General features: G+C 36.0%; 1 protein-coding gene across 2 annotated transcripts in view; it reads right to left on the reverse strand.

The window, feature by feature from the left end:
• The window catches only part of LOC110021982 (phospholipase A-2-activating protein), a 171263-nt gene that overhangs the window by 96500 nt on the left and 48761 nt on the right, over window positions 1-26002 (reverse strand). For both annotated transcript variants that reach the window (XM_020720727.1, XM_020720726.1), the window contains exons 7-9: window positions 20794-20983; window positions 20376-20437; window positions 10102-10190 (exon numbers count right to left, since the gene is read on the reverse strand). In XM_020720727.1, coding sequence (XP_020576386.1) covers window positions 10102-10190; window positions 20376-20437; window positions 20794-20983 — 341 coding nt within the window. The remainder of the gene's footprint in view (window positions 1-10101; window positions 10191-20375; window positions 20438-20793; window positions 20984-26002) is intronic.

Here is a 26002-nt window from a genome sequence, read left to right on the forward strand (position 1 = left end):
TCAAGGATAATGATGTTATGCCTTCACTAGCTAACATGTAGGACACTTAGCCACAACTTTCGCTACATTGATCTTCAATCCTGACCACCAAAATATTTCGTTGAGATCTTGATATATTTTATTACCACCTGAATAAATAATATATTCAGATAAATGTGCCTCCTCGAGAATTTCCCGTCTAAAATTATCGATATCTGGAACATAAACCCTACATTTATATTTCAACAAGTCATCCAATCTAACACATACTTCACCAAACTGTATGGCTTAAACCAACTCCAGGATTTTCTGAACACTGTTATCTCTGGCTAATGAATTCTAAATTCTATTTTTCAAAGTGGCTTGCATAGTCCACTAATTTAATTGAGTCATGTCGTCATCAATATAATTAATTATAGAGAGCTTCAGATTCTCCAACTCTTTAAGTAATTGCTCCTGCTGAGTAATCAAATAGTTCACATTACCTGAAGCCTTCCTACTCAATTCATCTGCCACCACATTAGCTCCTCCTGGATGGTACTGAATATTTAAATCATAATCTTTAATAAACTCCAAGATTCTCCTCTGCCTTTGATTCAATTCATTTTGAGTGAATATATATTTGGAACTCCGATGGTTTGTAAATGTTTCACATTGTACTCCATATACAAAGTGCGTTCATACCTTAAATACAAAAAAAATAAGAATTGCAAGCTGCAAATCATGTGTGGGATAATATCGTTCATGATTCTTCAAATAATTAGAAGCATAAGCAAAGACTCTTCCATATCGCATAAGTACACAAACCCAAATCCTTCAAAGATGCATCACTAAAAAATCTGAAACCTATCAGATCCATAACGAATAAACAACACTGGAGTGGTCATTAAACAAGCATTTAGGTTGCCTCATCACAATGATCTAACAATTCAAATTTCACTCTCTTCTGAGTCGAATTAGATAATGGCATAGCAACATGTGAAAACTCATCTATAAATCTTTTGTAATAACTAGTCAAACCTAGTCCAGACCTCAGTTATATGATAGTTCTTAGTCAATCTGCAATCGTGTTGATCTTATTCTAATCCACAGATATGTCATCTTCACTAATAATATGCTCACAAAAAATTACACTTTTAAACTAAAATTCACATTTAGAAGATATGACATATAGTCTATTCTCTATTAAAATAGCATGCAAATGATCTTTATGGTTGGCTTCATCACTAGAATACACCATGATAACGTCTATAAAAAGAATCATAAAAGTATCCAAAAAATATTTGAAGATTCTATTCATCAAATCCATATAGACCGTTGGAACATTATTTAGTCCAAATGATATCACAAACTCATAATGCCTATATTTGGTCATGAAAGTCGTCTTTACTATATCTTCTTCTTAAATTCTCAATAGGTTATAACCTGACCTTAGATCAATCTTTAAAAATACAAAAGTCATTTCCAATATATCAAACAAGTCATCAATCCATGACATTAAATATTTATTTTTACGTTAGCTTATTAAACTTGTTATATTCAATGCACATTCTAAAACTCCCATCTGTCATCTTCACGAACAATACTGGAGCTTTCCAAGATAAGGAACCCCTCATCTAGCAATTCCTACAACTCTTTTTAACTGTCATCCTATAGGGTGTCTTGGATACAAGCTCATAATCTGGCAAAAACTAAACAGTAAAGTTAATTTCTCGCACTATTGGTGGTACTGATAAATCATCAAGAAAAACTAATAGACATTCTCTAGCCGTTGAAATATCACCAAAAACTTTACTTCCTTAGAAATATCTGTTACTTGAATAAGAAAACTTTGATTTCTACGATTCAACAATTTGAAAGCTTTTAAACAAGTAATTATCATGGATGCTAACCCTCTATCTCTACATGTATTAACAACAGTCTCTCCATCTATTAATTTTAACAATCTTTTTATTACAAAATCAATTGTGATAAAAGTTTTAGACAACAAAACCATGCCTAAAACTATCTCAAATTCCATAGAGGGTAACACAATTAATTGTGCATCAAAATCTTTTTTATCAATCATTAACTTCACCTTACATGATTGATTGACCTCGATAAAAGTATCATCCAACATTCTAACCGATAATATCACATTCATTAAAGTATTATTTAATTGTATCACTTTAACCAACTCTTTCGCCGTAAAAAAATACAATGCTCATGAATCAAACAATTAGATATACGATACCTATCATTACAATCATTAAATTGAACATTTAGATTTGACTTATTAATATATTTAAATTCTTACATTATATCATGAATGACATGACATGAATTATTTGTTGCTTAAAGGGGCACCTGGTTAAAAATTCTTAAATGTAATACATACATACAATAACTTCAGAGTTGTCATTAGCTTCCTGCTGTGAAAGTGCATAAACCCTAGGTTGGATATTTTGCTGATTCAAACCAAAATTTCGCACTGATTATGAAGATTCGGCTACACTCGGTCTACCAAAGCTCCTCTAAGGTGGCGCAACACTACCACTAAAATCTGTTGGAGTTTTTTGTCCCAATCTATGGCTATTCTTGGTCATATATCCTAGTTGGTGGCACCAAAAACAAGTGTTGGATGCAGAGAGACACTCACCCCTGTGAGACCTTCCACACTTGCCACATTTATTCGCTTCAATGTGGTTGTCAACACTACTGAATCTGGCCTTTTTAGCACCTGTATTTTCTGATCGGAAGGACTGCTTGACTTGATAATCCTAAAGAAACTTGTATTCCTCTGAATTTCTCCCCTTTTGAAAGTCTTTCCTCCTTTGATTAGCTTCTAAATCCTACTCAATCCTCTTGACCCTCTCCACCTAAATAGAATAATTATCAATCCCAAGAAGAATCAGTAGATGATTAATCAAATCGTTTAGCATACACAAAAACCTGTGGCACTTCTCTTCTGCACTGCATTTGGAATCAACTGAGGTGCATACCTTGAAAGCATATGCATTTGGAATCAACTGAGGTACATACCTTGAAAGCATAGTGAATTGAGCTTCACACTGCATAATAGATCGATTTCTCTGCACCGGTCTAATGAATTTATCCTACATTTTTCCATCAATTGAAAGTGATATGAACTGGTCTCTAAAATTGTTCACGAACTAGTCCCACTGTAACACGTGGCTAGCTCTACCTCAAAATTTCTCCTATAATTGACCTCGCCACCATCTCTTCACTTCTCCCTATAAGGCAAAACTGACTAGTGTAACCCTCCTCTCCGGAGAAAAAACGCATCTAAAACCTTTTCCTTAGTAAACAACTCTCAGCATCCACCAGACATCCTTCTCCAAAAAAGTGAGGTAGTCGCATATCCTAAAATAATTTCAAATACTTGTCCATCATCTGACCTCCTCCACTAAAATTGAACCGGAATCTGAGAGCTATTAATCATCTGTGTTATTGCAACTATTATCTCAGCAAAAGCATTTGTACTTACAACAATCTGTAGAGGTGCATGAACTTCTACCACATCATCTAAAACTTCTTCCCTTTAATTTTTCATATTTCTTGAATAACATAAGAAAGATTATAATTAGACACAATTTAACTCTTCATTAATATTATTTAAGAATTAATTTAATCAAAATAATGACACTTCTTGATCATTATCTAAACCAATCGTTTTAATATCACTTTTATCCTGAACGTACATGATAACTTAGAATTAACCAAATCAAGAAATGCAGTCGAACGATATTAACATTTAATTTACTTATCACATATTTCAACTTCAAATATATATAAAATAAACCACAAAGAAATAAAAACGTCCAAAATTGGTTACATAGTCTATAAACAATATCTCGAACTAGCATATAATAGTATATCACTATCCAGAAGAAAAAAATAAAGACAAACAACAATCATAATACCTATCAGCAGTAACCCTTCTATAAACTAAATTCATCCTAGCAGACATATCAACCTACGGTTTTTTTATTTCTAAAAAAATAAATAGCTTCAACATTACGTTTACCACAACTTAGTGAGCAATTACAACATTAATATGCATTAAATTTATAAGCACATACTATGCATGAATGATGACCAAAGGAAATGTAATTCATTACTTAATCAAAATACAAGCATTTATTCTAAATTTTATCATTCTCACTGGAAATTAAGTATTTATCTTTTTTAACATCTTTAAGAAGTCATAACAAATTTACCATCATACCTGAATATATCATCAAAATTATACTTGTAGGTACCTTAAAAAATTTACACCCAAAGGTATACATTTACGACTTTCATTTCTTTTATAGTATACTGACACATTGCATCACGTAGTAGTACCATCTAGAGTATTACTGGATGACTTAATTATTTACATTTTATTTGCTTAAATTACCTCCATCCAAAGACGATGAACAATCATTTTCCTTTTCTCACTTCATTTTCATTAATTCGCGAGCTCACAATATGCATATAGTTATAAAAATAACAGTCTAAAGCAATAAGAAAAATTATTTCCTAAACAAACATTTATTTAATACATATAAAAAAATAATTATTCACACTTGCCTTAGAAGATTTTGTAAAAGCTTATTCCCACACTTCCATTGTTCGACTAATACCTATATCAGCTAAAGATGCATATAGCTATACGAATCCCGTCCTAAAAGAAAGTTTTAAATATAGTTTACTTATTTATATATATATATATATATATATATATATATATATATATATATATATTTAAAAAGCCCAAGAGTTTATATATTAAAGATAAAAGATACAGATAAGTTTGTATGGGTGGGCCTAAACAACCAACCCACACGGTACAACACACAAAAAATGTAAAAGATGGGTACATATAGAAATAAAAAGAAACCCAAAAACCACCCGGGCGCCGAAAAAGTGTGGGTCATCTCAATCTAGTCTTGCCTCTGACTCTAGTTCTCGTTAGGGATCCAGCTAGCAGATTGGTAAGGTGCTGACCATTACCCGTAGTAACCAAAGTATCATCCATAAGACTCCTGAGCTCTAGTAGATCTCCATTCTTCTTCTTCCTCCTCGAAGTGTAAACCTGTCATTCCTCCTCCGGAGAATCAGCCTGATGGGGTAGAGCTGAAGAATTACCAACAGTAGTACCCACAGTAGGTTGTGAAGTATGAGTTCCCGCTACACCGGATACTTCTTGAAGAATTGGAGCTGTGAGGCTCTCCTGATTATCAGTCTGAACTCCATCATTTATAGGTAAGAGTCCATCAATATTATTTTGTATGGATTTTTTAGGTGCCAACATCTCATCACTCGCAGCAGCAGTAACAACAGTTTCATGGGGGAGATCCTCAGGGGCAACAGACACCTCATTTCTGATAGTATGATCCTCAGGTGAAACTAAAATGTCCACAGCAGTAGGGTTAGACCCATCGTTATTCACTTGAACCTTAGATTTCAAATTAGGATGAAACTTGTGGCATTTATCAAGGACATGACCACACACCTTACAACATCTTACAGTGGGTGCAATATGGAGGTTTGTGTTCTATGACGATTTGTTGCTAATAACCATTATGGGTTGTGCCCAACCAGACTTCAGTAACATCAGGTAAAGTAACATCTCTTTCCACAAGTATTTTGGCCACCGAGGGTCTGGTTAGGTTGAAAGTAGGCAGATCTAGTTTTACAGAATCCCCAAAAATGGCCCCAATATAGTAGAGAACCTGATGGTGAAAAAAATGCAGTTTGAGACCAGATAAACTAAACCATACCGGTATAGTGGGAGTTTCATGATTTGGGTCGAAATTAGGAGACCACTTGAGTAACTTCATTGATTTGCCTTCGATATATATTTCTTGGAGAAAATCTTGGTGTAGTCTTCATCCACTATTAGTTGGATCAACACATGTCTCTTATCCATGAGTCTCACTTTCCACTTGTCTGCTAGCTTAAGATTATCAACATTTTTTTCTGATAATATCCATAGGAGGGTGTCCCCACTGAAATTTTCCAATAAGAGTAAACTTGAATTTTTCCGTCAGAGTAGAAATTTCTGATTCCGAGAGTATATATATATATATATATATATTGAGAAAGCCCAATGACTAATATATTAAAAACAAAGTAGGATACAGATAGATTGTGTGGGAGCGCCCAAACATGACACCCTGCCCACACGATAACCACCATATGCAAATGGTTCCAAAATAAGAAAATACAAAAAAAAAGAGCTAAAGAAAAGAAAAACAAAAAAGTGTCAAAATCTGGATTATCAGGTAACTAAATAGCGACCCAATTTTGATTTGCCTCTGCCTCTAATTCTATGGAAGGAGCCAGCTAATAAATTGGTGAGATGAGTGTTATTGCCAGTATTGACCAGTGTATCATCCAATAAATTCCCGAGCTCGAGTCTGCCTCCATTTTTCTTCTTCCTCCTGGAATAAATTTGACATTCCTCATCCGAATATTGGCTCTCCTGGTCAATGGATTGATCTAATGTGTGTCGGACATGTGTAGGTTGTTGCATTAGAAGCAACTACTTCTTGTACTAGCTGATCTTTTATCGGATCAGGGGAGTGGGAGAACTCTTATGTTTCCTGACATGTAAGTGGGTCATCTTCAATAACAGTGAATGATATGAACACGTTTGGATCTGTACCTATATTATGGTGTTCTTCATCAGGAACTGCAGTGTTGGCAAGGGGGGATCCACAGGCAAATCGAACATCAAATCCTGTCTTGTGGGAACTTCCTCCACAAATTGAGCAGATATGTTCATAGCAATGGGGTTAGACCCCTCTTTGTTTTGCTTGAGCTTTAGTTTTCAAGTTTGGATGAAGCCTGTGACATTTAACAAGTGTATGCCCAAACATCTTACAGTGGGTACAATAGAAAGTTTTATGTTCCATGATAATTGGTTGTCAATATCCATTGTGAGTTGTGTCCAGCCAGACTTCAGTAAAATCAGGTAAGGTAATATCTCTTTCCACAAGTATTCTGGTCACAGAAGACCTGGTTAGGTTATAGGTGGACATATCTGGCTTCATAGGATCTCCAAGAATGACTCCAATAGAATAAAGAATCTGATGATTAAAGAAATGCAACTTGAGAACAGGTAAACTAATTCATACCGGAACAGTAGGAGACTCATGATTTAGGTTAAAATCAGGAGACCACTTGAGTAACTTCATTGACTTGTCTGCAATGTTGAGATATTTTTTAGAGAAAATCTTAGCATAGTCTTCAACTAGGGTTAACTGAATCATCACATGTCTCCCATCCAAAAGTCTCACATTTCATTTGCCTAAAAGTTTGAGATCGTCAACACTCTGATCGTCAACCCTCTTTCTAATAACTTCCATAAATGGGTGCCCCCACTGAAATTTCCCAACAAGAACGAACTTGAATTTCTTAGTTATGGTTGAAATTTCTGAATCAGAGAAAAATAATATTGTTTTCTCACTCTTCCTACTTATCTTCTTAAGAAAGCAACAATCACTCGTACCATCACGACATTCTTTATAGCTTGAGGGGAAGATAATAGTAGATTCCGCAAGATAATTATCCACCACGTGGGCGAAAGAAGCTTTGTCGGGATCAACCGAAGAAGAAGGAAGCGCCATAACGACGATCCTTCAGCCCGCAGATGCAAAAGCCAAAGCACCCAACCGGCAAAGAACCCAAACGGTCGAAACCGATGGAGCGCGACCAGAAGCAAATGGACACTCTTCGGGTCGTCGAACCCGCGGAAACAAGTGCAAGACGGAAGAAACAGGTGTGTACTGGTCGAAACAGCAGTCGGGTCGTCGAACCCGCGGAAACAAGTGCAGGACGAAAGAAACAGGTGTGTACTGGTCGAAACAGCAGAACGTGAGCAGTGAGCACAGCCCAATTCGAACGGCCCTACAGCGAGCAGGCGCAGCACAATCGGCCCCAAAGCGAGCAGTGAGCACAGGCGTAGCTCAACGAAGCAGGCGACTGAACAGAGGAGTGTACTCCCCTTCTTCTACAAGCGTGGAATTACAAGTAGCAGAGACTAGGGTTTGCCTCGACGAAGCAGACAACATTTTCTTCCATATATATATATATATATATATATATATATATACTCATATTTTTTTCTCACTTGAATCAAATATTCTTCTCAATTCTACTCACAAAAATTAATAACTACATAATGCTATAAAAATTGGTTTATAAATAAAAACATAAACATTTATCTCCACTTGCTCTCTTTCTTGCTCCTTACAAAATCTATAATCCAATGACCTAATCTTTTGAATCAAACTTTCTTAATTCCCTGATTCATATTATAATATTAACATTAAAACAAAATTATTAGTTAAAATAAAATCTTTAACATAAATACTTTACTCTTACCTTATATTCCCTGTTTGGTCTCTTAACCCGTGTACGCTGAAAGCTTCTCCTACTCATCCTTTGAAGAAGTCTCGACTTCAACATAGAATGTGAGAGGTCGTCTGCTTCCCTCCTTCCTCTTGTCTTACTTCACTCGCAGAAAAGTTGCACGCCTTATGGATGTCGGCTAGGGTTCCGCATAACGCATCCAGCTCGACAGTGGCATCGCATGCGAAGCACCTTGACATATTCTTCTTCTCTGCTCAAACCTTCACGCAAAGTCGTTCCTCCTCCCTTCTTCTTCTCCATCATCGCTCAAACAATAAGCAACGAGGCTTGTTGGGGCTTCGGTTTCGACTCTCGCACACCTCTCCTCTCTCGCAAGCCTTCGACTTCTCTTCTCCTTCGTACACGAAGAACTTAGTGTCGACTTCCTACAAAAGCGTCGAAATCCCTGGTATGATAACCACACGAGAAAACCTCATTCCTTCTCCCACTCTTGCTCTATCGATCTAATCATCTATTTCATTTCGGTTCGCAAGAGGCATTCTTCTCTTAAGTAGAACCACATGGATGGTTACTCATGTCGTTTCAAAATTTCTTTTCCTTATTTATTTGATATTTAATATAAGTATATTTATTATGAATATTATATTAAAAATTTAGTTATTACAATACCTGATCCCAATTCCAACACTTAACACAAAATTATTGAAGTCATTTCTATATCTGAAAGTCGAAAGGAACTATCGTAGCTTCCAATGCTTTGAAAGTTATGACCACAAAACATAAATTCCATCTTCTAGAGCAATGAGAGACTTACATGAACGCACCTCTCTCTCTCCAGAATGGCTCAAAATTAATGTGGAGCCTTACTCCCATCCTATATCGGTGGCATTGCCGCAAGAGATGAAAAAATTGAACTTTTGGCAGCAGGAACATATATTGAACATTGGGATAATGCTCAAGTGGAAGTTCGGGCCATTAACTCTGTCAAACATCTTATAAAGCCGTGGATATATGAAGTCAAGGGTCTCATCATTGAAAGCAACAAACAAAGCATTAGCACCTTCTTTCAACAAAGTCCAAAGATACTTGCAGAGCTAGGCCATAGGATACATAAGTCTTTTCTATTTTGACTGCCTTCAAGCAAGTTTTATTTCAACAAAAAGATGGAAAGAAGAACGCAGTTGCACACAATTGTGCGCATATGGGAATACATAATAGTTTTTTCATGGGAAGTTGGACAGTTCCCACTTCCTATTCTTTTTTGTTGATTTTGACCGAGCCCATGTTTTTGTAGACTAGGTTTCTTGTTTACCACTTGTATATCTTTTCCTTTGTTTAATACAATTTGTACACTATCAAGGAGAATGAGAATGATGTCGGGGCCAACATAAGATGCTCTATGATAGAGTTTGGGGATACAAGGATGAGCTCGGGGACGGATCTCATGTTTTAGGCCAGCTAGAGGAAATCGGATATAGAATATGAGAAGTTGGAGCTTGCAGATGAAAGAGGCTTTGAAACTTGGGTAATGGAACTTTGGGAAAGGAGGAAAAAAAAACTTGTTTTAAAAAAATTGCAAACATCTAAAAAGTTGAGAATTTTTTAAGCAAAAGAATCTAATTTAAAAAAAAAAACAACAAAAGAATCTTATAAAAATTTATATAAATTACTTTATCCAAATTTCAATAAAAACAAAAAAAAAATACCTAACATGAACAAAACAAGTAAATAAATCCAAATATTTTGAAATGGACATACCTTATCCCAATTATACTCCTTTGCATTCCATGAGTAAGCAACACCAATATCCCCTTCTCTGATAACTTTAGTTTGCCCATTAGTCGTGCCTGCAGTAACCATTAGAAGTTTTTAATATTAAGTAAAAAAAGGTTAAATTGCCACGCCAAATAATGACTAACAAAAACAGATAATATGTCATACACATTAGACACCTCTCCCGCCCAATAGTAGTGCAATAGAAAAAGATCATTTAAACAGTCATTTTCCACCAACAGGCATGCTGACTTTTACTCATTAGGAAAGAATGAGCAAAAATTAATCAGTCTAAACCTTCATAAATTACACATAAATTTTCACTAATCTTTATTTACATGTTACAATACTTTATCCAGATTCGCTTAGTTACAAATGGATATATACCTGTTAAAATTCAAACAATACAAGTATACATCAAGAATATAGTGTGACATGTATTATTCAATCATTATATACTTAATCAACCACTATATCTTAATAATTGATCTTAACTTTAATTTTATAAATATATCATTAAATTGTTATGAATAGTGAATCATATACAAATGAATTAAACCTAAATAATAGCATGAAAAAACGCTCAATATGAAGAAATTTATATACGCATATTGTCAAACTCCTTAAGTAGATTGAAAGTCGAACTCTTAAGCATTGAGGCGTCTTTTGATGTAACGATGGAATATCATTAGAAACTACAAAGTTAAAAATGCTCATCCCGGAGCACTCCTTGGATGGGTGACCTCCTGTGAAGTTACAATAATGGGTCAAAATTGTGAGACCACAAGACCAAAGCGGACAATACCTTGATGGTTGAGAGTTCAGGCTGTCACAAATAATCTTAGAGCATTACACCAACAAGAAGATGAGAACCAAATATCATACAAAACAAAGTGCTAAGCCATGAGAGCCAAATATCATACAAAACAAAGTGCTAAGCCATGAGAGCCACCTCTTGAATCTTAGATGGGACAAAGTGCTACATGGTGGGAGCCAACTCTTAAACCACCTTTAGAATCTCATCTGCCTGGTGGATGATTATGTGTATAGAGCACTAATAGAGACGTCAAATACTTAAATGAGGGAGATTGTGAAACTCCTTAAATAGATTGACGTCGAACTCTTACACATTGAGAAGCTTTTTAGTGGAATAATTGAAATTTCATTAGAAACTCCAAAGTTAAGCATGTTCATGCTGGAACACTCCTATAATGGGTGACCTACTAGGATGTTACACCAATGGGTCAAAATTGTAAGGCCATTAGGCCAAAGCAGACAATACCTTAACGTATGAGAGTTCGGGCAGTCACAAATGGTGTTAGAGCATGTTACACCAACCGAAAGATGAGAACTGAGTGTCATACAGAACAACGTAATATGCTATGAAAGCCACCTCTTGAACCCTAGATGGAATAAAGTGCTATAAGGTCAGAGCAATTTGAATCTATAGGGGATCGCCTCTAGAATCTCATGTGTCTGGTGCATGATTATGGATATAGAGCACTGACCAGGACGACAAGTATTTAAGTTAGAGTGATTTTGAAACTCATTAAGTAGACTGAAGCTGAACTCTTAAACATTAAAATGCTTTTTGATATAACGGTGGAATTTCATTAGAAACTTCAAAATTAAGCATGCTCTCCTTGGATTACTCTTGGGATGGATGGCTTCCATAGAATTTACATCAACAGGGCAAACTCATGAGGCCACTGGGCAAAAGCGAACAATACCTTGTTCGGTGAGAGTTTGGGTTGTCACACATGTATATACCAAGTTTATAAACTTATAGGAAGTTGTATAACATGCAGCTCTTTAGGTCGGACATCCTCATTTGTATTTTTTTCCTAAATTTCAATCCTATAAGAATCATTTGCAAGTTGCTTTTATAATTTTATTGTAGGTCTAAATGACCGACTATTCATTACTTTTGGTATTTCTCAAGATACATTTATCTCTAATGGCATCAATTTATTTATTTAACGAAATATCATATAAAAATTATGTCATGCATAAATTACTTCTCAATTTTTTGATCAACTACCCAAATCAAATCAACCTATAGCCCTATAATAGTTAAATTAAATTTTTAATCTCAATCCCTATTCGACTCTAAATTCAACTAGGCTTTCTTAAGAAGTGTAATTCAAATATTTGTTCTAATACTAATTTCAATCACATCCCACTAAACCCCCTTAAGCCCTAACAAATGTATAATAGAGACAATTCAGGCGGACATATTTTCCACCAATACTCATCCTGACTTTACTAATCATGCATGAGCGAACAAAAATATAGTCCACTTAAATCGTCACACAATCATGCATCATATTCCGTTGATATTATTTACCTATTAAATTATTTTTAAAGGCATTCGCTTAATTAGTATGGATATGTACTTGTTAACATTCGAAGTATACTAACAAGTATGAAAGGCTAGCATTACATGTAATAATTACCATTACATATTTAACAATGCATTATATCGTACAAATTTATCTTAACTTGAATTCTAAAACAATGTACTAATTCATTACAAAAAATAATCATAAACACGAGATTAAAACCTTGTTAATAGTATAAAAATATCCTCAATATGAAGAAAAATTTTCAAATATGCACATACAAATAGATATACTTATAGCAAGTTGCAGAAGTTAGACCTATGAACTATTTGATCCTTATTTCAGAAATTGAATGTCTCACAAAAGTTTATGAATTCCTCTCAACAAAATTTCTGATTGTCCTCATCTCAAAATTTTGATCTTTTATACACAACGAATTCAACCAAAAATTCACATTTTAATAAGCTCCTATTTTTTTAACTTAATTATATTAAAAATTTCACAAATTAATAATTTTAACTCAAAATTACCACCCCTGAAAATCTTGCATGCCTACTATCCATCAATCAAATCAATTCGTTGAAAAGGAATAAGAGAAATTGAATATTTACCTTCATTCCTAGTTTTTATTCATTTCTTCCTACCAGGTTTCTTGATGAAACAGAACTCGCAACCCTCCGCCAGCGCAAAGAAAGGCGGGAACAAACACGATCTAGGAGTACCTGATGTGTGAACGCCCGCAAGGGCAGCGACATAAGTTATGTCTGAAGTCATCACCAATGAAGGAGGTGAGGCGTTAGAAACAGTGAAGAGTGCAGAGAGCGAAAGATGAATCCAACACAGGGAAACAAGGATCGGGGCAGAGGAAAGCCCTTTGGTTCGAGCACAGACGACGGAAGGGAACATGTGAATCAGTGTGGAATTCGTCGCAAATCGTCCTTCAACGAGCATAGTCGATGAGGACAACGAAGAACGACGAAGGACGAAACCGCAACAGTAGACGAAGCCCGACACACTGCAACAGCACGACGAAGAACGAAACAGACTAAGTTGAGGCGCGAACCCCTTCTTTTTCGAGCACGACGAGGCAAGAATCAACAAAGCAGATGCCCGAGTTCACCATGAGGCGAAACCCAAGTAAATCCTTTCGTCATTCGATCTTAATATATATATTAGTTTATATATATATATATATATATATATAAATAATTTTTTCAATGGGTTTTGCTCAGCTAGGGTTTACTCTGGTCGCGACATGGCAACTCGAGTAGCCCTCGATACCTTTATGCTGGTAGAGAATGTATCATGTCCGTCGCTTCGTCGTGCTAGAAGAAGAAGGGTAGAGGTTCGCGTTGAAGCGGTTTCGTTGCCTCTTACAGAAGACGAGGAAAGGGTTGTGTCGTTGCAGGTTCGTTGTCCACCTCCGCACGAACTTCAGTCGCTACTTCTCCCAGCAACAGAGGCTCGATTTGATTTCTTAGATTTTATGTCCCGCACTACTTTTCTTCTTCAACACTTAGCTAGGACACAATCGAAGCTCCTCCTTCGCCTTGCTCCTCGACTCAGCTCGACAGCAGTGCGATCCTCTGCTCCAGAGTTCAACCTCAACTCCCCATTTCTTTCTTTGTTTTGCACTGTTGCTTCTATGACTATTGTTCCTCCCTTTCTTTGTTTTTTCACCCTTGCTTCTAGGACTACTGTTCCTCCCTCAAATCAGAACCTAGGAAGAGAATTTTATGTTGAGGCGCATGGAAGGGTCTAGACTCTGAGAAGGTTGTCGACCATTAGGTGTTTCCTCGGATCTATCATGATTCCGTTGAAGGGAAATTCGATTGTCCGTTTGATAAGAGAACTTGTAGAAAGGGTGGTAAAGCTGCTCTTATTTTTTCACACGCATTGGGAAATTTCAGTTGAGGCATCCCAAAATAGAGGTTATTTGCAAAGCTTTTAAGGATCTCAAACTAGTAGGACAATGGAAGGTTGGTCTCTTTGATGAAAAACATGTGATGATACGATTGACTACAAACAAAAACTATGCTAGGATTTTCTCCAGAAAATACCTCACCATTGAAGGAAAAACTATGAAGTTGCTTAAGTGGTATCCTGAATTTGATCCAAACCAAGAACCGCATACAGTAACAATTTTGTTTAAGTTACCTGAACTTAAGTTGCATCTTTTCATCAATCAGGTCCTTTATTCTATTGGGGCATGCTTGGGAGACCAATGAAATTAGACATAATTTCATCAGACCTTCTGTTGTCAGGATCCTTGTGGAAAGAGATATCACTTTATCTGACATTGAAGAAATTTGGCTTAGCACTACACATAAAGGGTATTGACAACATATTATCATGAAACAAAGACCATATTATTTGTTGCACCCATTTTAAGATGTTTGGACCCACTTGAAAAATGTTTCAAGCTCCACCCTAATTTGAAACTCCAACCTCAAGTGCCTCGCCAAACAACTCAAGAAGCACCTATTCCATCAGCTGATATGGTGAAAACTGCAACTAAAGAGGATATCCCCACTGATTTTGCCCCAGAAGAGCACCCCTCACTACCTCAGCCCCCTCATGTTGCCAAAAATGAGGAAACTCTCTTTTTGGCGCCAAATGATGCTCCATATGCTATGGAAACAATTATTGCTGATGTTCAGAGCCCTCAAACCATGGAGGAGTGCCAAATTCAAGGTGTGCAACAGGTAAAAATAGCCCTCATTGATGATCAACTCAATGATAAGCTCGGACAACCCTTCGAAGATGATTGACAAGTTTACAAAACCAGGAAGAAGAAAAAAAACTAAATGAACTCATGAATTTACAGAATGATGATTTGCTTGTTTTGGGTGGAAGCCCTCATTACAGTTTGGTGCTCGACTCCCTCTCTAGAATAAGGGAGAGGAAATCTCACTCATCATGATTAAGCTCTCTAGTGGACCATTTTTTACCTTTGTTGGGGAAATTGTCCATTTTTTTGTATACTTGTACTTTTTTGTTACTTTTTGAGTCTTGTATGTCTTGTAAGTGGGTTCCAAGCACCCACTCACTAAAACCTTTATATATTCTTTCCATCAATGAAATTTTTATTTTGGCATATATATATATCGGCTTCGCTCTCTCTCTCTCTTTCGCTTGCGTGTTTCCTCTCGGCGTCTTCGCGCTCTTTTTCTCCTTTGTTCCGGCTCTGAGACGAGGCTCGTCTCCCGCTCGAGTGTTTCTGCGCTCGATTCTACTCGTCTGTGGCCCGTCTCGCCGCTCGCTTATTCTACGCCTCAATCTAGCGCTGCTCGCGATCACGATTCTTCCCTGCGCTCGTCCCGTCTCGCCGTGTCGTCCCTTTCGACTATTTTGAAGCATTTTTTTTCCTCGTCTGCTTTCTTCTCTAAACGTCGCACCTGTCCTTGAGGATGGCCTTGGATAAATTGTATGCAGCTGCCCTTGCCGGTGTCCACACTTCAGGCACACCAAAATCATCATTTTTCCCTCCTTCGTTTAAGTGGGCGGAGGACATTAAGAAACCTGGTAGGAAGAATGAGAAGTTTGCCATCTTTTTTACAGAAGTTGAAAGTATTCAACTTGCTTCCTCCTGTCGTCTAAATTTGGTTGGGAAATCTCTATATGATCATCCTAAAATGGAGCTCATTCACAAAGAGTTTGGACTTATGCATCTTGTTGGAGAATGAAAAATTGGATTATTAGATGGGAGCACATTCTTATTCAAATTAGCAATGAAGAAGATTATATGCGCTTATTTGCTAGAAGGATAATATGAATTGATAACAGAGCAATGAAAATTCTGAAAGGGTCTGTGGATTTTGACCCATAAACGGAACCGCCAATCATTCTAGTTCGGATTCGATTTGGACTTGTCTCTTTGGTCTGAAATTTCATTATTTTTCTCAAAAAGTATTGTACTTTATTGCCTCAGCTTATGGGAAGTCACTCAAGATGGGCATTCCTACTTTTAATTTGTCTCGTCCTTCTGAAGCCAGAGTACTTGTCAATGTTGAAAGAGATATCACTTCACCCGTTTCTGAGGAAATATGGTTGGGCACACAACACTATGTATATTGGCAGAATATAGATATTAAATTTTTTCTATCGTATTGTTCGAACTGTCGTATGTTTAGACACTCCAGTTCTCAATGTCATCATTTACACCCCCAATTCAGACCAAAAAAGCAAACTGCTCAGCTAGAGACTGTGATTCTACCTCCTGATCAGGCGGACAATATGACAACCATTCAATCCCTAGTTGTAGCTCCCTCGTCTTTGGAACCTCCCATCGTAGGGGAAAGGGAGTTCTTCAGACCCCGCCTGCCCTAGAACATATCACTGATAAAACAGGTGAAAATAATTCTACTACTTCACAACCATCTCATCGGTCCAGAAAAATGTTAATATTATTCAGGCTCATGGCGATCAAGACGTGCAACGACCTACACCTATCCGACCACCTTTGAAATCTACTGATCAGATGAGTCAAGCATCGGATGAGGAATGACAGGTCTACACTTCTAGGAGGAAGAAGAAGAATGAAAATCTAATTGAGCTCAGAAATCTAATACTTTGTTTACTACAGGCAATGGTACACACCATACCAATTTAATAGTCAGCTCACTTCCGAGAACTAGAGGCAGGAGGACTAAATTGGGACTTTTCTAGCACTTTTGTTCCTTTTTAGGCTTTTTGGTTTTCAACCTTTTTGTATTTTTACTTTATCAGGGTTTTGTGTGTGTTGTATTGTATGAGTTGGGCTTTCTTTTAGGTTCTCTCATACAACATTTCTGTATCTTTTTCGTATTAATATATTTGCCCTCAGGTTTTTTTCTAATATATATATGTATATAATAAGAATACATAAATATTGTGTGGAAGGGCCCAAGCATGACACCCTTCCCCCACGATAACCATCACAGAAAAATACAAGAGACCAAAATAAAAAAACAAAAAATGTCAAAAAAACGTAGTATCAGGTAGCTAGAAAGCTACCCAATTTTCCTTTGCTTCTACCTCTAGTACTAGGAAATGAGCCAGATAATAAATTGGTAAGATGATTGTCATTGCCAGTAGTGACCAAAGTATCGACCAAAGTATCATCCAATTATCATCCAATAAGTTTCCAAGCTCGAGTCGGCCTCCAGTCTTCTTCTTCCTGGAAGAGACCTGTCATTCTTCATCCGAAGTATATTGGTCTAAAGTGTTTCGGACATGTGTAGGATGTTGAACATTAGAAGTAACCGCTTGTTGTACCAGTTGATCTTTCATTGAATCAAAGAAGCACTCTCGAGTGTCTTGACATGTAAGTGAGTCTTCTTCAATAACAATAAGTGGTATAAGCACTTTTGGATCTGTACCTGTAGTATGATGTTCTTGATCTGGAACTGCGATGTTAAGTAAAGGATCGGGTTGCACCTTCTCAGCAGGGATGGTAGATCATTAGCGATATCCAAAATCTGTCCTGTGGTAGCTTTCTCTCCAGATGGAACAGATATGTCCAGAGTAGTGGGATTAGATTCATCCTTATTCACTTGATCTTTAGATTTAAAATTAGGATGAAATTTATGACATTTATCAGTCTATGCCCAAACATCTTACAATGAGAACAGTAAGGCGATCTATTCTCCAAGACGATTTGTTGTCAATATCCATTATGAGTTGTGTCCAACCAGACTTCAGTAACATCAGGTAAAGTAATATCCCTTTCCATAAGTATTCTGGCCACAGAAGTTTTGGTTAGGTTAAAAGTCGGTAGATCTAACTTCATAGGGTCCCCTAGTATGGCCCCAATAAAGTAAAAAACCTGATGATAAAAAAGTGCAGCTTGAGACCTGGTAGACTAAACCATACCGGTAAAGTAGGAGGTTCATGATTAGAGTCAAAATTAAGAGACCACTCGAGTAGCTTCATTGATTTACCAGCAATACTGAGATATTTATTGGAGAAAATCCGAGTGTAGTCTTCAGCCACGGTTAGTCAAAATTAAGAGACCACTCGAGTAGTCTGAGTGTAGTCTTCAGCCACGGTTAATTGAATTAATAAATGTCTCCCATCCATGAGCCCCACTTTCCACTTTCCTGCTAATTTGAGATCATCAAAACTTTTCCTAATAACTTTCATAGGTGAGTGCCCCCACTGAAATTTTCCAATAAAAGCAAACTTAAATTTGTTAGTCAGGGTTGAAATTTATAACTCCGAGAAAAAGATTTTTGTTTTCTCACTTTTTCTGCTTACATTCTTAATAAATGGGCAGTCACATGTACCATCGCGATATTCCTTATAACTTGAGGGAAAGACAACCGCCGGTTCCACCTAAGAATTACCCACCACGTGAGCAAAGGGGGCTATGTCAGGTTCAACTGAAAAAAAAGGAAGTTCCATCATAGCTTAGAAGTCCAGCCAAGTCGGTCAGAGGGCAGGTCAGGAACCAAAGAGACCAAAACTCGATGCAGTCGAGCTGTCAAGCTGTTGAGCTGAGTCGAGTAGGAAGACGAAAGGAGGAAACGCCCCTTCTTGTCCGTCTTCCGTGAGCTGTAGTTGAACAGAACGACGAAGTCTGTAGGAGAGATGATGAGAGGCCGCAGTCGGCTTTGAACAGAGGCGACGAGACGCAAGAGGAGAGACGACGACGCCGGAGAGGAGAGACGACGACGACGATGGAGAGGACGACGACGTCGGCTTCGGCACCGAAGAAAAGATCTTGTGCGGTAAGGGTCGCTAGGGTTCGACATGGGTCGAAACCCTAGCAGAGCCGAGCGTGGGAGACGACATCGACATCTAGTTTGCCTTAATGTGTGTGTATATATATATTAAATAAGAATTTTGGGGTATGCGTGTAATAAATGGCAGAATTTCACAAACTGCTTCCGCCAATTGGCGAAATTCTCTGTCACATTCCCCATGCAGTTCCCACTAAAACAGCAAAAACATGCATGAAATTTCGATTTCACCCAAAACGTGATCTCAAAAGTCCAAACAAGGGCAGCCTCAAGTGTTCTTCAGTTCGATAGCTTTCATAATAGTAATTAATCAAGATTCAAGTTCAAATTTTGATAGTGTATTTTGTAATACAAGCATAATATTCTGCGAGCAACTCCTTTGAATATTGGCTGACTAATCGAGAAGCATGCTGTTGATAATTGTCTAATAGTTTGACATTGAGACCTTCATAATTTGACCAAAAAAGGCTAACTTAGTTAAAATGTGAAAGTGCATACAGTTGTTGATAAGGAGATAAATTTAACAAAAAATTTAAAGCCTACGGATTTATGAGTGAAAAAATTTGCTACCAGAATTAGCAAACAATCAGATTTAAATAGTATCTAGGATTACCAGTATGCTAATATTTGAATCCTAATTGATTTACTGGAGAAATTCATGCCACTGAATAGTGCTAGAAATATATATTGTTTGTCATATACATTCCATTCATACAGACCTCTAATAATGGTGTATCACACAATAGTGTTATTTTTGAATGCCATCTTTGTTATTATTTATTAGTTTATGAGATTTATCTGAGAAACATCATTGGATTGAGTGCCGATTTCTTCAAGTACTTCCTATGACAATCTGATTCATTTAGGGGATATTAGCTAGTGAAGAATTTTAAACCTTTTTATTAGCCATTTCTTTGTCTTACAGATATTATTTTGTTGGTATAATTGTTGGTATAATTGCCCTGATTCTTGGCAATTGGCTAACGCTTATAACACATTTGTGGGGAGCTGGAGCACACTCATCCTTGATGAAGAGATTCTCAAAGGACTTCTCTAAAGAGAACAATGCCATCCTACACATTGACTTGATCGCAGCTAAAGAGGGTAAGGAATTTCATTTATGCTGCAAAAGAAACTGCATCTCACACTAGAGAAGCATATGAAGGTGGAGCAAACAGAAGATAAAGGCAAAAACCTGGAATCTGCAGAGCCTCCAAACCAGGTAGATCTGACAGCTTCAAGCCACCAACTTTTTTCCTGGGGATTGTGGAGAGAGAAGAGTAAGGTGACAGGAGGAAGAAGGGGAGAGTACTTTTTAGGGCCAAGAGTAAACATGAATACTTAATGCGCAATGAAATTTCTTTGAACCTCTTGCTAGTTCATAATTAAACAAATAATATGCCCTTTCAAATTGCAAGACGAGTATCCTAGAATTAATAAATGATTATTAAAGAAAGAAGCAAGAAGTGGTAACAAACGACAAACAAAAACATTTAAAACAAAGTTTCACAATGATATCAAGAATAAATTTTAAAGTTCAAAAACTAACAACTGTTTCTCCATGGTTTTTGTTTCTTTTTAAGCATCAAACAGTTGTACATGATAAATAGTACCTGTCGATTTTATAGTGAGATAGTTTCAGTGCATATGCTTCAAGCTCCAAAGGTTCGGCACTTCGATCACTATGTAATGTCCAGATTCTTACAGATCCATCAGAACAAGCAGTCACAACATCACCATTCTCCAAGAACTTGGCATCCCAAACACACCCAGGGTGCTCGATGCTCTGCATGCATATGCCATCTAGTTTGCACATTTTTCATTCGTAAGATTGCAAACTTCATATATAAACTCTGTACAAGGGGACTTCTCAAAGAGACAATAATATTGCATAACAAGCAGCAAAAAAAAAAGGAAAACATTAAATAGTATAAAAAACTGAAAGCGCATGAAACAATATTTGATTTCTATATAATAAAAAAGATACCTGTGTGAAGTGGGAGCATATGCCGTGAAACCGTTTCTACGGAATCTTGTGGTCAGCGGATTTTGAACCAATAACGTCACCAAGTGACCGCCACACGTTCTAGTCATAATGTAATTCCAAGATCAAAAAGTAAAAGTACACTCAGTGGAGCACCCAAGCCAACCTCGCCAAAGAAAAAACCCGCAAAGGGAGATGAAAAGGTGAAAGCCTCTAGTACTCCTGAATCCACCTCAGCTAAGAATTGTTTAAAGTACCAAAGTTTAGGCCACGTTACGTTTGATAGTCCAACTAAGAGGGTGTTTCTTCCATTAAGCAAGGAACATTTTAATAGATGGACAGTGACATATGAGATACTGAAGTAGGTGGGGATGCAAAAGAAGAGTATTATCTTGTAGCTGATGAGAGAGATGATAGGGATTCATGTTGAGCCTGTGAGAGATACTTCAATAGGACTCAAATCGATTACCCTAAAAGGCACTAGGTTTGACGTAATGGGCGTTTATACAAAGTTTGAGAATGTGATAGCACAAGCTACCTTTTTACAGGTGTTAACAGGAGCATCAACAAGATTGACATCGATTGTCTAAGAGGGTCATGAATTTTGAGAAGTCGTTACCAAAAACAGAGCAACCCTAGATTAGAGAGTTTCAAGATTTCAAATATATAGTCTATCTTTAGAACCGCCACTACTAAAAGAGGTTCAATATGTCAAAGATGAGAAAGCTTTGACTATTTCTGAAAGACTAGATGAAATAATTTGGGTGAGTTCAATTCAGCAATGTCATCCCAGATAGATAGCCAGGAAGGGATAGTGAGAAGCTACCTCGAAAATCTCGACGGGTATTTTATAGGTAGGAACATCCGACAGTGGGATTTAGGTCCTTCCAAAGAAGAAGAATCACGATCTCGGTTTCCCACGATTTTGTGGTCCATGTATTTTGCAACGAGGGGATTATAATACCCGATTTCAGCTTACAACAACGATAACAAACCTTTATCCCATTAAGTGGGGTCGGCTACATGAATCCTTTTTCTCCATTGCATCTTATTGAGTGTCACATTTTCATTTAATTTCAATAAATTAAGATCATTTTTTATACAATATGCCCAAGTCTTTCTAGGTCTACCTCTGTCTTTCTTAACAGAAGTCAAATCTAAAACACTCTACAAATCGGATCATCAGATTTTTTACGTTTAATGTGACCAAACCATCTAAGACGACTCTCTCTGATTTTGCCCTCCACTGGAGCTACACCAACCCTATCACGGATATAATCAATTTTGGCTTATACATTAAAATTTGGTCAATTTAAAATATTTTAATTTTTTGCGTCTCTCAAAATACATCCAAAATAACACTGTCATTGTCGAGTCTCAAGTCCGTGATGTAAAAAGTGGAGGATTGTGCTAGGTAGTCGACAATCAACATAAAATTTGTCAAAAAAACATTACATAAATCATTTTAATCATTGTATAAATGCTAGGGCGCCCCCTAAAACTGTTACACGGCATAGCTTGAATACAGAGAAAAGTGTGCAAGGAATGTTACACCGACGCCCGGGTGTAGTGTTAAATAAGCAAGGGTTCTTACATTGCGGATGGATGCGAGTAAATAAGTTAATCCATGAAACTAAAACTAGGATATGATTTTGAAATGTAATGGAATTAGTTGATATTATGATTTATAGAAAGATAAATATATGATGCGTTCAAAAAACTAAATGGGTTGGAAAAAAGACTAAATAGATTGATAACTTAAGTTTTAAATTTTGGTTTTCAGGGATAACTTAAGTTTTAAATTTTGATTTTCAGGTAAAAGTCGCACTAGAAATGGTGTAATTATAAATAAAAGTTTAAAAGATAATGTTATAAAAATTAATAGAATTAAAGATAAAATTTAAGTTCTTAAGATTGTTGTTGAGACAAAGATTTTTAATATTGTAAGTGCTTATGCTCCTTAAGTACGTTTAGATACAGGTTCTAAAGAATAATTGTGGACTAAAAAGAATTAATACAAATAATACCTCTTGAAGAAAGAATTTTTAATGGAGGAGATTTAAATAAACATGTCGGTAGAGTGATAGAAGATTTTAGATGAACATGCCCATACAATTTTAACGTGATTAATGAAAAAGTTAGTCATATTAGACTTTGTTTTAGCATATGATTTTGTTATTGCTAATACGCTTTTCAAGAAAAGAGACGAGGATCCAATAAAGCACAATTTGATTATTTTCTTATGAGAAGAAGAAATCATCAAGAATGTAAAGATTGTAATGTCAATTTAATCAACATCGATTATTAGTTCTGAATTTTAAGATAAAGAGTTGTAAAATAAAAAAAAATATAATGAATCATTGTCATAGAATTGGATGAGAGCACATAAATAGCACAAAAAAAAATATTTTTATAAGTAAACCTCAAATTTTCAAGATTTGTGATGTTCATGAAAAAGCAAATTCTATCCGGGATAAAGTAACAAACTATTAAACAAGTGGTAAGAAATATACTTCGAGTACCAAAAGAAAAAACTTCTATAAATAAAAACAGTTGGTGGTGGAATAATAATGTGCAAGAAAAGATAAAATATAAGAAATATGTAACAGAAATTAGTTTAAATGTAAAAGCCTATAGAACTGGGAATAATATAAAATGGCCCATAGGAAATTTAAGAGAACAACATGTGACGCTAAAAATTTTATTTTTAATGATCTTTATAATATATTTGATACCAAAGAGAGTGAAAAATATATGTATAAACTAGTCAAACAAAGAGAACAAAAACAAATATTTAACTCAAATAAAAAGTATCAAAGATGAAAATCAAAAAGTGGTTTTCTTAGAAAAAGATATTCAACATAAATAGGTGAGTTAGTTTGATAAAGTTTTTATGAAATTGCTAAAAATACGATTTACTTTAGTGAACTTAATATTGCTAAGTATAAAAAAATATTTCATTTTCTCCTTCGCAGAAGTAAAAAAGAAGTTGAGGCTTTAAAGAAAACCAATGGTGGAAAAACTATATGACATGATGATATCCCAATTGACTTGTGAAAATATTTAGGAGATTTAGGAGTTTCCGGGAATACTAAACTCTTTAATATATTGTTAAAAACTAAAAAGATGCTTGAGGAGTCGAAGAAGAGCATTTTCGTCCCCATTTTTAAGAATAAAGAGGATGAACAAGAGTGGGCAAATTAGAGAGGAATTAAATTGATTTGTCATACTTTAAAATTATGGGATATAATTAAACATAGGTTGACGTATTACAAAGATTTCTCATAATCAATTTGATTTATGTGGGGCAGGTCTACTATGAAAGCTATAAATTTATTGAGAGGTTTGATGGAGAAGCACAGAGAAAATAAGGAGGATCTACATATGCTTTGTATTGATTTACAAAAATTTATGATAAGGTTCCAAGAAAAATCCTTTGGAGGGTTTTAGAGAAGAAAAGTGTTGATATGACTTATATTCAAGTCATTAATGATATGCATACTAGAGTTGTTAATTGTCTTCGAACAAAAGGAGGATTGACCAAGTATCTTCATATTTCAGTTGGACTACATCAGAAATCGGTTTTAAGCCCACATATTTTTTGTTTTAATTATTGATACTCTTACCGGACATTTACAGAAGGATGTACCTAGGTGTATGCTTTTAACTGATGATATCCTTCTTGTGGATAAGACTAGAGAAAGAGCTCTGGAAAAGCTTGAAATATGGAAGTCTACATTGGAGTCTAAAGGACTTCGTTTGAGTAGAACTAAAACTCAATACAAGGAATATAACTTTAGTAGTAGTAGCTCAAGTGACAGATTTGTAACTATGGGTGATCAAATTATTAAAAGGTGTGAACGCTTTAGATATCTTAGGTTTATTGTTTACAGTGATGGCAATATAGATGGGAATCTTATTAGTAGAATTCGAGTTGGTTGGTTGAAGTTGAGTAATGCTTCGGGCCTATTGTCTGAAAGAAAAGTACCGCTTAAACTAAGAGAAAAATCTTATAAGATGGTGGTGAGACCTGCAATGCCCTATGATGTTGAATGTTGGCCTTTAAAAGAGAAGCATAAAAATTAAGTTAAGTGTTGTTGAGATGAGAATGCTTAGGTGGATGAGTGGATTTACACTTAGAGATAAAATGTGAAATTATTATTTTAGTGTAGGGTTGGTGTAGCTCCTATGGTGGACAAAATTAGAGAGCCGTTTAAGATGGTTTGGTCACATTAAGCATCGATCATTTTATGATCCAGTTAAGAGAGTAGATATTTTAGATTTGAATTATGTTAAGAAAGGAAGAGGTAAACCTAGAAAGACCTGGGCATATTTTCTAAAAAATTAACCTAATTCATTAGAATTAAATGAAAATATGACACTCAATCTGATGCAATGGAGAAAAAGAATTCATTCAGCCGACCACACTAGTGGAATAAAGGCTTGTTGTTGTTGTTGTTGTCTGTCTCAAAATACATCCAAAATAATTACATAAATCTCTACATTTTTTTATGGTCAATTTTAAATATAACACCATGTACAAATTATAGATGTATTGGGAGGTATAAAAATTTAAAATAACATCTTAATTAAACTTAACAAAATCCTAATTAACTCTATTAATCACTCGGCACTGTAGTGTTGACCTCAATTTTCGTGAGGTCTAGTATTTCTCGTAGGAATTAGGATCTAGCCTTAGGGGTCTTCCTGCGACTATCTTAGCACCTTAGAAGTGGTGCCCGCCTCGTTTTAGTTCGACCTATTTCCGTCCTCTTTTGGAGTTTCGCGTGTGCGGTATCGACTTCTAACACTTAGAAGGATGAAACCGACATGAGGAA

This window comes from Phalaenopsis equestris, unplaced genomic scaffold (assembly GCF_001263595.1).
Source record: "Phalaenopsis equestris unplaced genomic scaffold, ASM126359v1 Scaffold000159, whole genome shotgun sequence".
Classification (NCBI taxonomy): domain Eukaryota; kingdom Viridiplantae; phylum Streptophyta; class Magnoliopsida; order Asparagales; family Orchidaceae; genus Phalaenopsis; species Phalaenopsis equestris.